Source organism: Pelobates fuscus, chromosome 5 (genome assembly GCF_036172605.1).
Source record: "Pelobates fuscus isolate aPelFus1 chromosome 5, aPelFus1.pri, whole genome shotgun sequence".
Classification (NCBI taxonomy): domain Eukaryota; kingdom Metazoa; phylum Chordata; class Amphibia; order Anura; family Pelobatidae; genus Pelobates; species Pelobates fuscus.
The window spans coordinates 279,376,339-279,389,345 of record NC_086321.1 but is presented as its reverse complement, the minus strand read 5'-3'; the positions used below and the strand labels follow the sequence as shown (position 1 = coordinate 279,389,345).

At 42.1% G+C, this 13,007-nt stretch overlaps 1 protein-coding gene and 1 pseudogene across 2 annotated transcripts in view; both read left to right on the top strand.

Moving 5' to 3' along the window:
* Positions 1-13,007, top strand: part of DGKQ (diacylglycerol kinase theta) — a 178,312-nt gene that overhangs the window by 139,943 nt on the left and 25,362 nt on the right. For both annotated transcript variants that reach the window (XM_063455346.1, XM_063455345.1), the window contains exon 18: positions 651-832. In XM_063455346.1, coding sequence (XP_063311416.1) covers positions 651-832 — 182 coding nt within the window. The remainder of the gene's footprint in view (positions 1-650; positions 833-13,007) is intronic.
* LOC134612833 (3'(2'),5'-bisphosphate nucleotidase 1-like) lies at positions 10,131-11,310 on the top strand (annotated as a pseudogene).

Here is a 13,007-nt window from a genome sequence, read left to right as displayed (position 1 = left end):
AGTACCTAGGAATTTGGCTCAAACCAAGCCTGGATACACTTTTCAAGTAAAACTTCATGCCACTCACACAGAGTTTGATGAAAGATATAAAGGCGTGGGACAAACCAAATTTGACCTGGGTTGGAAGAATTAACACTAAAACAAATGATGATACTTCCTAGGGCATCATGATCCTTGCTCCTAGCTAGAGAAGCTAATGTTTACAGAACTTTAAATGGTTACTCTAACCACCATGAACACTTCAGTGATTTGAAGTAGTCATGGTGGGAGGAGTCAATACGTGCAGTGTTTTAGCTTGAAACATTGCACATACAGAGTTAATTTTAATGTTGTGCTATGGGTTAGTTGCACCCCCAGCACAGGTGACTTAGGCTTCCCATAACTCATTAGGCTGCCCATAACTCATTAGGCTGCCTAACGTAAATTCTGTATATATTTTGCACCGGTTGTAAATGGCCTTTAAAATCCCCTGATTAGTATTTACTTAATCCTAATGACCATCTAAATGTTTTAAAAACAAAAACGAACAAATCTGTTTATATATATTCTGAACATTTCTTAAATATAAACAAAATGTCTTCAGCAATGCCCACATTTGATAGTCTGCTTGTAAACTCAAGTGCCTTTAAACTTTTTATTTCTTATTTCAGGAAATGATTTGGGTCGGGTGCTGCGTTGGGGAGCTGGGTATAGCGGGGAGGATCCATACTCCATTCTAATTGCTGTGGACGAAGCGGAAAATGTTCTAATGGATCGTTGGACTATACTCTTAGATGCGCAGGAGGTTGTTGAATCTATGGAAAATGGTATATCAGAACCTGAGCCACCTAAGGTATTGCCATCTGATTTATTTTACCTTATTTGCTTGATAGGGTTTTTTGAAACCTTTTCGGTTACGTAAGTGTAATATAACTTTGGTATAGCAATAGTTATGATCGTTTAGTTTATGTTGTTGTTTTACTGGGGTGTTGGGGTATGGAGGGTGTGCATGGTTGTAGAACTTGAGGTTGGAGAACTTGGTTTAGAATAGTCTGTAGTAATCAGTGTATAAATACCTGCTGTTCTCTCTTACTGAATTCAGATGGTGATATCAATCAGTACATTATATGGTAGATATGACTGCTTATTTTAGTGAAATGCTGTCAGTGCAGGTTGCACAGCCAAAATGTGTGCTAGCATATTCATGTAGGGTATTTAAAAGTGTCTGTTACCGATAACAGGAATTTGTCCATCAGTCCATTGTAAAGCAGATTCATTTTTGATTTTGTTTTTTTTACTGAATCAGACCATGTTTGATAATAAGTTGTTGCCAATAAGAAGGGATTCTTCTCCCATCTTCCAAAAATGTTTTGAATGCTTTCAGATATAAAATATGCTCTTTTGCCTCAGTTCCTGATTTGGATAGTTAAATCCCATTGTTGTATGTTCCATGTGTTGATGTGCAAATGTAAAAAAATAAAAATAAATCATTCACAAAGTATTTTTAAAAAATTACGTTTTATAAAAGCCATCCATTATACATACTATGGGGATCAGCAACCCTACTAGGTATTCCCCGAAATGATGGATAGTCCTATTATGAAATTTTATCTGTTCCACCTGCTACCTTGATGTCTCTCTTCTCCATGTCTTTAGTGTATCACCTGCAGCATAACACACACAAATGTGGGGTTTGGGCCTGAGCTCTACAGCAGTAAATCACACTCATTGCAGTACTAAAGGGCTCGCAGCAATACACCTTGCATAAAATGATATTTAATCTACATTAAATGTGTAAATAAAATACATTAAGGTAAGCAAACATCTATAATTTTTAAGGTAATACAAACACAAAACGCAAACGCTAAATAGATCAAGCTCTGGATAGCAGCAACACTCCTGGCTAATGTAATAGTAATTATTCACAGTAGGTTGATGGTTGCGCTTCATATGACTTTAATTGGTGACCTATGACATCATAGATCAAGGAAAAGTGATTAAAACATTGGGAAGATAAAAAAGAGTGTCTAATACAAATGTCATTATAGAGTACTTTTGTTGTTGTTGTTGAACAGGGTGATGTAGTAAAAGATCTAAACTAAAATTAACACTGGGCTCCAACAAAATGGCAGAGCCCTTGTATATATAGGGCAACAAAACATAAGAATAAGGCTCCAACAAAATGGGAGAGCCAAATAGTACAACACAATATAAAATGTTGCATCAAACACATGGTCTGAAATGTCTACATGTGCCAGGGAGGAACGGGAAGGAGAATGTATTAATTTACACTGTAAGGGCAATTGAAGCCGTTTTCTTATTTGAACTTTCTTGGTTTATTTTCCTACGAACCCACATTCGTTTCAATCTGTTTCTTTTATATGTATTACCCAATGGTGCATACTGAGAAGTGTGCATTTCTAATATTTGTTTGAAGATATTCCATTTATCCTCTGTGTTTTTTTTCAGTAAAGTGTTTATGTCGGTCAATATGGTTTAACACAGTTGTAACCTTATTGACATTATCCTACTTAAAATTATATATTAAGTATACAGAGTTTATGTCAAAAGAACACCGTATTATTGAATGGTCCCATTGTTAAAGCCCAGTCAGGGTTCTTATCAGTGCAACAAACCCATGGTTTACAGATGAAGGTAGCATTTTATTTGCGTGTATTTTGAATGCACAATTCCACAATAAATGCAGTTATGGCATGTATTTACCCGCTCAATTACCCCCCTTATGACAGATAAGACCTGACCGGTATCCATGCCTTATCCATTTCATGGCTACAGTTGTCCTTTATCAAGCTATTTTCTGGACTTACAAGGACCTTTAATCAATATTATTATTTTATAATTGTCATGTTTTCTTTTTACTACACTCTGAATATGTAATGTTCATTGTTTGATGTAAACTGGGAATCCGGAAATTGATATTTGATATTAAAATTGATATATGACTGTCATAATTACATGTTATCTGCGTGACCCTAAGGTCTCTCTTGCTTTTAATTACTTATGGGAAAAGCTTTGCTGCACTTAATATAGAATTATCTCACCGTGAGCATGCATAGTTAATATTAATAGTCCCCCTCACCCGCAACATAGGAAATTGTATGACAAGCGGAACAACCCACCTCCCCTTACATAAGCCATCACTGAGTACCTCAAAGATTTGAAAAAGGCCTCAGGTAGGACAATCAGGATATTTTGCAAGAAGTATAAAATTCTGGGCAATATATTAATATAAAAAAATGATATCCGATCAAGCCATGCTATTTGTAGATAATTCCTCAGTTTCGGATCCATCTGGATGAAATATAGAAGAGGCATGTGGTTTCTCTGTTGAAGTTTTTTTTGATCTGTGGTGATCCATACCCTGAGATGCTTATCTGGTCACTATACCAGTGAAATGGGAATTCCATCTTTAACATGTCAAATTCTGGTTGGGATATAGTTAGGTTGAAGACCTCACATTTTGATGTATTTATTTTGAGATAGGACAGAGCACCATATTCACTGAATGTGGACATGAGGTTCTGGAGACAAATATGTGGGTTTTTATGAGGGGAAAAATGAGCGTGTCATCTTCATATATATCGACTATATATGCTCTAAGTCTCATGTCAGGACCCAGTGGCGTTGATACTCTGTCTGACACCTCCTAGAATGGTTCCTTGGTCAAAGTGAAGAGGTGGGTGGACGATGAACAACCCGGTCTAATTCAATTATGGATCTCAAGGGATGCTGAGAGTGGCATTTTAAAGTGTATGTAGCAGAGCCACCCACACTACACCACCTTCACAAGAGAAGTTTTAATGAAGGCCCAGTTCTCTCAATCAAAGGCATTTTCCAATGTCCGTTCAAAACAACAAAACTGCCTTGTGCCCCTGTATAAAGCCGGATTGATCTAAGCAGACTAGCACAATCTGTAGCATTTAATAGCTAGCACTTTAGAGAACAGTTTAGTAGTGATATTGGTCTCTAACTTGGACATAGCTTGGGATTCCTACCTTCTTTTGACAAGATAATGATATGTGCAGAGAAAGTCAGGTAGAAATCCCCTTGTCTGCTAGTGAATTTAAAGCACAAGCAATATTTGATATCTGTGAATTGACAAATTTCTTATAATGGCTATGTGTAGGCCATCTGGACCTGGAGCTCAGCCCATGTTTGCACGCTTTACGACCCCTTGAGCTTTTCCTCCATAATGTGCACCTAGAAACATAGAATGTGATGGCAGATATGAACCATTCCCCCATCTAGTCTGCCCAATTTTCTAAATACTTTTATTAGTCCCTGGCCTTATCTTATAGTTAGGATAGCCTTATGCCTATCCCACGCATGCTTCAACTCATTTACTGTGTTAACACCTGCATTGTTGATTGCACCTCTGTGGACAGAGATTATGGGATATAATCAGTCGGGTATCTGTCACTTTGTTGACTCCATTCTGATGCTGCTTGAGATTTGTGTTGCTGGGATATATTATATACCAGTGATGGCGAACCTTTTTGAGCCCGAGTGCCCAAACCGCAATACATGCCAACTTTTTTTCCCTCAAAGTGCCAACATGGCAATTAAACCTGAATACTGAGGTTTACGTTTAGAAAAAACTACTCGTACAGTTAACAACTTCTTGTTTTAAAAGAAGAACACAACAGAGATTTAAATTATAAAAATTTGTATCCTGTAGGTAGGGTGCTGTGTGGGGGGGTAGGGTGCTGTGTGTGTTTGGGGGAAAGGGTGCTGTGTGTGTTTGGGGGAAAGGGTGCTGTGTGTGTTTGGGGGAAAGGGTGCTGTGTGTGTTTGGGGGAAAGGGTGCTGTGTGTGTGTTTGGGGGAAAGGGTGCTGTGTGTGTGTTTGGGGGAAAGGGTGCTGTGTGTGTGTTTGGGGGAAAGGGTGCTGTGTGTGTGTTTGGGGGAAAGGGTGCTGTGTGTGTGTTTGGGGGAAAGGGTGCTGTGTGTGTGTTTGGGGGAAAGGGTGCTGTGTGTGGGGGGTAGGGGTGCTGTGTGTGTGTGGGGTAGGGGTGCTGTGTGGGGGGGTAGGGGTGCTGTGTGTGTGGGGGGGTAGGGGTGCTGTGTGTGTGGGGGGGTAGGGGTGCTGTGTGTGTGGGGGGGTAGGGGTGCTGTGTGTGTGGGGGGGGTAGGGGTGTTGTGTGTGGGGGGGGGGTAGGGGTGCTGTGTGTGTGGGGGGGGGTAGGGGTGCTGTGTGTGTGTTTGGGGGAAAGGGTGCTGTGTGTGTGTTTGGGGGAAAGGGTGCTGTGTGTGTGTTTGGGGGAAAGGGTGCTGTGTGTGTGTTTGGGGGAAAGGGTGCTGTGTGTGTGTTTGGGGGAAAGGGTGCTGTGTGTGTTTGGGGGGGGGTAGGGGTGCTGTGTGTGGGGGGGGGTAGGGGTGCTGTGTGTGGGGGGGGTAGGGGTGCTGTGTGTGGGGGGGGTAGGGGTGCTGTGTGTGTGTGGGGGGGTAGGGGTGCTGTGTGTGTGTGGGGGGGTAGGGGTGCTGTGTGTGTGTGGGGGGGTAGGGGTGCTGTGTGTGGGGGGGTAGGGGTGCTGTGTGTGTGTGGGGGGGGTAGGGGTGCTGTGTGTGTGTGGGGGGGTAGGGGTGCTGTGTGTGTGGGGGGGTGCTGTGAGTGTGGGGGGTAGGGGTGCTGTGAGTGTGGGGGGTAGGGGTGCTGTGAGTGTGGGGGGTAGGGGTGCTGTGAGTGGGGGGGTAGGGGTGCTGTGAGTGGGGGGGGTAGGGGTGCTGTGAGTGGGGGGGGGTAGGGGTGCTGTGAGTGGGGGGGGGTAGGGGTGCTGTGAGTGGGGGGGTAGGGGTGCTGTGTGTAGGGCTGCTGTGGGTAGGGGTGCTGTGTGTAGGGATAGGGGTGCTGTGTGTAGGGGGATAGGGGTGCTGTGGGTGCAGGGGTAGGGGTGCTGGGGATAGGGGTGCTGGGGGTAGGGGTGCTGTGGGTAGTGGGGGTAGGGGTGCTGGGGTTAAGGGAGGGTAGGGGTGCTGGGGTTACGGGAGGGTAGGGGTGCTGGGGTTAAGGGGGGGTAGGGGTGCTGGGGGTAGGGGAGTAGGGGTGCTGTGGGTAGTGGGGGTAGGGGTGCTGTGGGTAGTGGGAGTAGGGGAGCTGGGGGTAGGGGAGTAGGGGTGCTGTGGGTAGGGGGGTAGGGGTGCTGTGGGTAGGGGGGTAGGGGTGCTGTGGGTAAGGGGGGTAGGGGTGCTGTGGGTAAGGGGGGTAGGGGTGCTGGGGGTAAGGGGGTAGGGGTGCTGGGGGTAAGGGGGTAGGGGTGCTGGGGGTAGGGGGGTAGGGGTCCTGGGGGTAGGGGTGCTGTGGGTAGTGGGAGTAGGGGTGCTGGGAGTAGAAGGAGTAGGGGTGCTGGGAGTAGAAGGAGTAGGGGTGCTGGGAGTAGAAGGAGTAGGGGTGCTGGGAGTAGAAGGAGTAGGGGTGCTGGGAGTAGAAGGAGTAGGGGTGCTGGGAGTAGAAGGAGTAGGGGTGCTGGGAGTAGAAGGAGTGGGGGTAGTGGGAGTAGGAGTGCTGGGGGTAGTGGGAGTAGGGGTGCTGGGGGTAGTGGGAGTAGGGGTGCTGGGGGTAGGGGGAGTAGGAGTAGGGGTGCTGGGGGTAGTGGGAGTAGAAGGAGTAGGGGTGCTGGGGGTAGTGGGAGTAGAAGGAGTAGGGGTGCTGGGGGTAGTGGGAGTAGGGGTGCTGGGGGTAGGTTATTAAATCAGTATCCCCCCCCCCTTCCCTTCCCTTCTTGTTACATTTGGTGAAGGGGAGGGGGGAACACAGTCATCCCTGGTGGTCCGGTGGTGGTATGCAGGACAGGACAGGTCCTGCATACAGGTCCCGCGATGCTGTGTGGAGCGTTGCCATGGTAACGCGCGGCAACGCTCCACACAGCTCGCGGGAGGACGGGAGAGCTGCTTCCTCGATCCCTCCCCCCTGCTTCCGGTCCTGCCGACATGGAAGCAGAGTAGGCGCCTGCCGTTTTGGGCAGGCAGGCGCCTACTCTGCAGTGATGGCAAAGCTATGGCCGCGTGCCCACAGAGAGGGCCCGGCGTGCCACCTGTGGCACGCGTGCCATAGGTTCGCCATCACCGACTAATAGTACAGATAGTGGGAGTAAAGTTTCTGTGCCATTATGTCCAGAAATGGAATAGACCAATCCAGTTTAATGGTATGAATCTGAGTATGGGCCCGTTACTCCCGAGCATGCATTTGGGAGATCTGCCACTCCTATTGGAATGAGAGGACTGAAGTATTAAATAGTATGTGGTGCTGAAGAGCACCGTTGACTCCAATCTTGCCAAAAGCACATTCTGGTAAATTGCATCCAAATGAGTGCGTTTATGGCAAGATTCCAGCTCTGCGATGCTGGATATGAGAGCTTCAAACTGCACCAATCTATTTCTTCCAATGGAATGCATCCTTAAATGCATTCCATTTAAACGACCTCTAATTACACATTTAAGACCCTCCTAGAGAGTCAGTGAGGCTATCTCTTATTTTCTTATTTTACAAGACGCTTTTAAATTGCTAAAATCTTGTCAATTAAATGTGTCTTTGCCAACAGTTTTGAATATATATATATATATATATATATATATATATATATATATATATATATATATATATATAATTTTATAAATAACAAGTGCTGGGTTCATGGTGGACTCCCAAAATGCCAACCAATGATGCAGTATTCTGGTGCACAACAGTGACTGCAATGTTGTATAGAACTTAAATAACCTTCAGATCAGCCCTCATTCCAGGTTAAGCTTGGAAAAAATTGTAAGCAAATGGGGGAAGTCGTAATACATTTTTGCAAGAGTATCATTTTGTAGGGGCCTCTAACCCATAGATCTTCTTGAGCCCTGTTTGTTTTGATTCAAAGCGCCAGGCATAGATTTTTTTTATTTGTAGTTTAACAAAAGCTGGTGAGGTGTATGTTGGCTGCCCCTGATCTAGATGATGCATCCAGGCCTTTGACTCTTTAATTTGTCATAGTTCCACATATAAAACTCCACATTCAGGTTTTGCTGAATATTGCTTTTGTAAATATTAAATTCAAGAAGCAGATAAAATGTATTTCGTTCGCTGATACTTTCAGCAGTGTAAACATTCCCACATTTATGAAATAAGTTTTAGTTTTTATGGCACCAGGAGGTCCCTGGCGCTGGCTCACTATTTAGGGGTTAATCCATCCCGTGTCTGTGCTTCACCACCTGATCTCTCTGCCCACCCTGTCCTTTTGTTTGCTGAAAGGTACCTGTTTTTCTCAAGCCACTTTTGTGAATTGGGACCCACTGAGAGTATCCGTTTTGAAGGTTTTTAGCAGAGGGATCTCGTGCTTTAGACTCTGTGATTAAAGCATTCTTGAGCAGTCGAACCCCTAAAAGTGAGCCAGTGCCTGGGACCTCTTAGCACCATAACAACTGAATTTATTTGATGTTGTTATGGTGCCCATTGTGCTGCTTTAATACAGTGATCGTAGTTATCCATTCATTTAACCCTCTCATGAGCAATCATATGTTAGGACCGGCATAACTAATATTTCAAGAATAGGTTAAAATTGTTGTTCATTACAGATGTACTGTAAGCACCATAATCCCACTGTTGTGGTTATGGTGCCAATATTTTCCTGATGCTGTCTGTCGTACAGTAATGAGTCAAACCATTATTGAATGGTTTGACACTTACGATGGTCCCCCAGGCACCTATGATGGCTAGAAGAAATAAAAGTTCAATTTCTGCAGTAGACACTAACTAGTTTTCCAAGAATATTTTTTAGATGCTATAGCTTCTGGCCTCTAGATCGTCTTGAGCATTTTCGTTCCTATTTCTGCTGAATCAAAACACAACACAGACTTGATATCGCTAATGTGCAAAAATAGAACCTGTGCATTAACCTAGGTAAATAATAGTCGAAAATAGTGACTACTTATTGTGGAAGGTCACCATGGACTCTAGGCATTATAGATTGCCCTCTTTCTGATATAGTAATAGTTGAAAAACTTTTATTCTGTATTATTTGTCCGGTGTTCTCATTACAGATTGCTAACATGATTTAATAATCATGCAGATCAGCCTCAACACCTAGCTCAAGCCTGGGGAAAAGATAGACAAGTGGGGACCTCATTACCTAAATTAGATAAATTCAATAAATAGTACTAAGTTAATAATATAGAATATTCATGGATATAATATCAATGAAGAAACGTCATATTATTTACTAACGTTAGTGGAATAAGTAGAATAGACATGTGTAAATATTATTAACTATGTAGCTTCACACAGACACCAATGACAGATAACACTAAGTAATTAATTTTACTTTGTAAAAACTAAAGGAATCTTACAAAGTTCCATTGTAAGGAAGGGTGAAATTAAGGTTAGGATATGTCGAACGTATAGCCAAAATGCAGACACAAGTCTGGCTGAAATCAAAGAAAACGCTTTGAAGATTGACAGCTTCTGTGACAAATAGTAGCCATAAAAAGATAACCAGATGACCTTAAACGCATCACGAAATACAGTTAACCCATTATACAAAAAGGTAAATGGACCACTGACAAGAATTTTCGGTGATGTAATTGTGCCATATACTGACCAAAATCTAGTTGATAGTATGTAGGGAAGACACACCCACAGTTCTCTATTGGTCACTATAACTAGTGACGTACAGAAAATCTCATTTAAAAATTAAGGACAAAGGAGAGAGAGGGGGACTAATGCTCAAGACTTTTGGACTGCAGCTCTCACCCTCACTCAAACACACACTTAACATCTAAGATTTGACATCTGGAGTCAAAGCTGTACACGCCTAATTCTTTGTATCTTTTCCAACTAACACAACTTCAGAAATCTGAAAACTTTTCTATTTTCACACAATTTTCTCATCATACTTGCATTCAAAATTCCTGGGACATAACTACAAATCTGATAGAGAATCTACAACATAACTGGTAATTAGGCTTTATTTAATTCGATTTAATTAAATTAATTGATTTTACTAAAAGGCAGAATATACTTGGATAAAAGCTGGTGATTCCAAACATTAAGGAATCATGATTCGTTAATAATATATAGAATTCGTAATTCCATTCCTGCAGGTGGACCAATGAATGCTATATCACTTTTAACTTTAAAAATAGAATGCCAGCAGGGCATGAATTGTATAGAGATATGTTGAATGCTTTTTCTCATTTATTGAGACCTGCTTCAGTTTACAGGATACACTCTTCAGCGATCACCATGTCGTCAGCTTCCAACGTACTGATGAGACTGGTGGCTACGTCTTACGCTGTCGCCGAGAAGGCTGCGACTATCACCAGGAATGTGATGAGCAGTGGAGATATGGGTATAGTGGAAAAGACTGGAGCTAATGACCTGTAGACTGCCGCTGATCGACTTGTGCAAAAAAGTATATGTGCATCTCTGGCACGAAAGTTCCCGCAAATAACATTATTTGGAGAGGAGGACCTGCCATTAGAAGAAGTGGAAGAGGAACTTTTCGAAACAGGGCAATCTGAAGAGATATTGAAACACACCTGTCCGAATCAGTACAGCAATATCAAAGAGGAAGACCTGGTTGTATGGGTGGATCCTTTAGATGGCACCAAAGAATACACAGAAGGACTTCTGGATCACTTTACTATTCTTGTTGGGATTGCATATGAAGGAAAGGCAATAGCCGGTGTGATTAACCAGCCCTATTATAACTACCAGGCCGGTGATAATGCCGTATTGGGAAGAACAATTTGGGACGTCTTGGGTATTGGATCATTTGGATTTGAGCTGAAAGAAGTGCCTGACGGGAAGCATATAATCACCACCACACGCTCCCACAGCAGCAAACAAGTGAACGACTGCATCGCAGCCATTAACCCTGATAAAGTAATTTGAGTAGGAGGTGCGGGAAACAAGATCATTCAGCTGATTGAAGGACAAGCATCTGCATATGTCTTTGCCAGTCCTGGGTGCAAAAAATGGGACACTTGTGCTCCAGAGGCAGTCCTGCATGCTGTGGGAGGCAAGCTTACTGATATCCATGGAAACCTATTCGAATACCACAAGGATGTGAAGCATATGAATTCAGCTGGGGTTCTCGCAACTCTGAGAAATTTTGATTTAATACTCTTCTCGAGTTTCTGACTCTGTGAAACAAACACTGGTGCCATAGATAGCAATGCCTATGAGCTCACTCACTAAGTCCCGAGTTTTGCCTTTCTGTTTTGGTTGGATCTAGTTTGAGTGACCTTATTTGGGTAACATGGGTCCTCTCCTTTACAAATCATTTACACTACCAAGTAAAATTAATAGACCCACCATGTTTTTTGGACACATGTCTCATACTGATGGCTAGTACTTTGAAGTTGTTACCCTGTTGTGTGTATTATTCATAAGCAGGATATTGACTGATTACTGAATTGAATTCTTACCTGCATCATTTAAATTCCATATACAGCAGGGTGGCATTTTCCATGTGCTCTCCATCATGGTGTATAAATATGTGCCCGGTAAAACATGGTGTGACTGGCAGACCGATTACCAAGTAGGCTTTGACTTGTTTTTAAACCAGTTGTAATGCAGACCAGATTCCAACTCAGAAGGGATCAGGCTTTTTGTAACAAAAGTACCATTCCTTTATAAATGTAAAATGTTTACTTTGTTTTTCCAGGTACAATGAAATCCAAAGGCTAAACATTTCAGTAAACCAGCCATCAAGTATTTTGGCAAACATTTGTTTGAGGGTACACTAAAAGCACCGTACTATCCATAGTTTATTGTTGTGGTTATGGTGCTGGGAAGTTCTTCCTGCAAATAAACCTTGGTTTCTTTTCATAATGAATGCCGTTGAAGGGGCAGTCTCGACTTGTTTCTGTGCGATGCATGTCCTTCCTAAAGTATGGCAGGCACTGCTGGGAAAGATTTACTGTCAATGCGGAAATCCCAAGCTTCCATTGAGACATAAATTATTCATAGAAATTCCAAAGGAACCACTGTGCTCCCAGAGTAAGATCGCTATCAAACACTGTACTGCAGCTTGTGGAATGGCTTTGTGTCTCCCAGCTATGGTGGACTCTGAAGCCTGCTGTCACCACTCTCTTGTTTAATTACAAATGAAATAAAGAATTTACTTATTTCCTGTGCAAATGGGGAGCGAAAGTGTTGGGCATCAAAGAAAATGGTCCATCTCTCAGGAAAAGGGCAGTTCTGACAGTGCTGTCAGATTGTCCTTATAAATATAACACACTGATTCTCAAATAAACCGTAAGATTTGGTAAGGACATCTAATAAAAGCTTAGTTCTCTCTTTGTTTTAAAAAAAAAAAAAAAAAAATAGAATGCCAGGCAATTATACAGATATATTGGCTTACATAATTTAGAAATAGTGAATCATAATTAGGAAAGTTAAACTTCTGCAAATGTAAAATCTGGTTAAAAGTATTCTTATTGGATGGATATAGGAATGGTCAATGATCAAGTATGAGAAATATTGTAGTTGTAAAATTGCAATATGATAGGATATCTTGCCTATGAGAATTGTAGCCAGCAGGGAAAGAGTTAATTCATTGCGATTTGACTGTCAGCCAAAGTTTTTATTGCTTTACGCTGTGACATGCATGAAATCTTAAACTGCATACATGTCGATATAAGTTGCTATTTAGCTTTCTATAATTTTGGGTTAAACCACTGCCATATTGCATACTTATGTTATACCTAAATATTCACTGATATTATCACGCATGTTACATATTATTATTATTGTCACAATAAATTATATTTTTATAATTGATTTGTGATTGTGTGAAATAAAAATTTCTAATGAAATAAGATGTATTCCAGGATCTAGGAGAATTAAAATAGTCGGTAATTCTCCGCTTTAAATCATTAATCGGGGAAACATTGCCACAATATCAATTTTGATATAATAAAAAATATTACAAAATGTTTTGATAATTTTTATGAAAATATTATTTTTAATATCTATCTCCCCATAAATATCCTCACAGACTGCAGGAATGTCCACTAGAGCTGTTG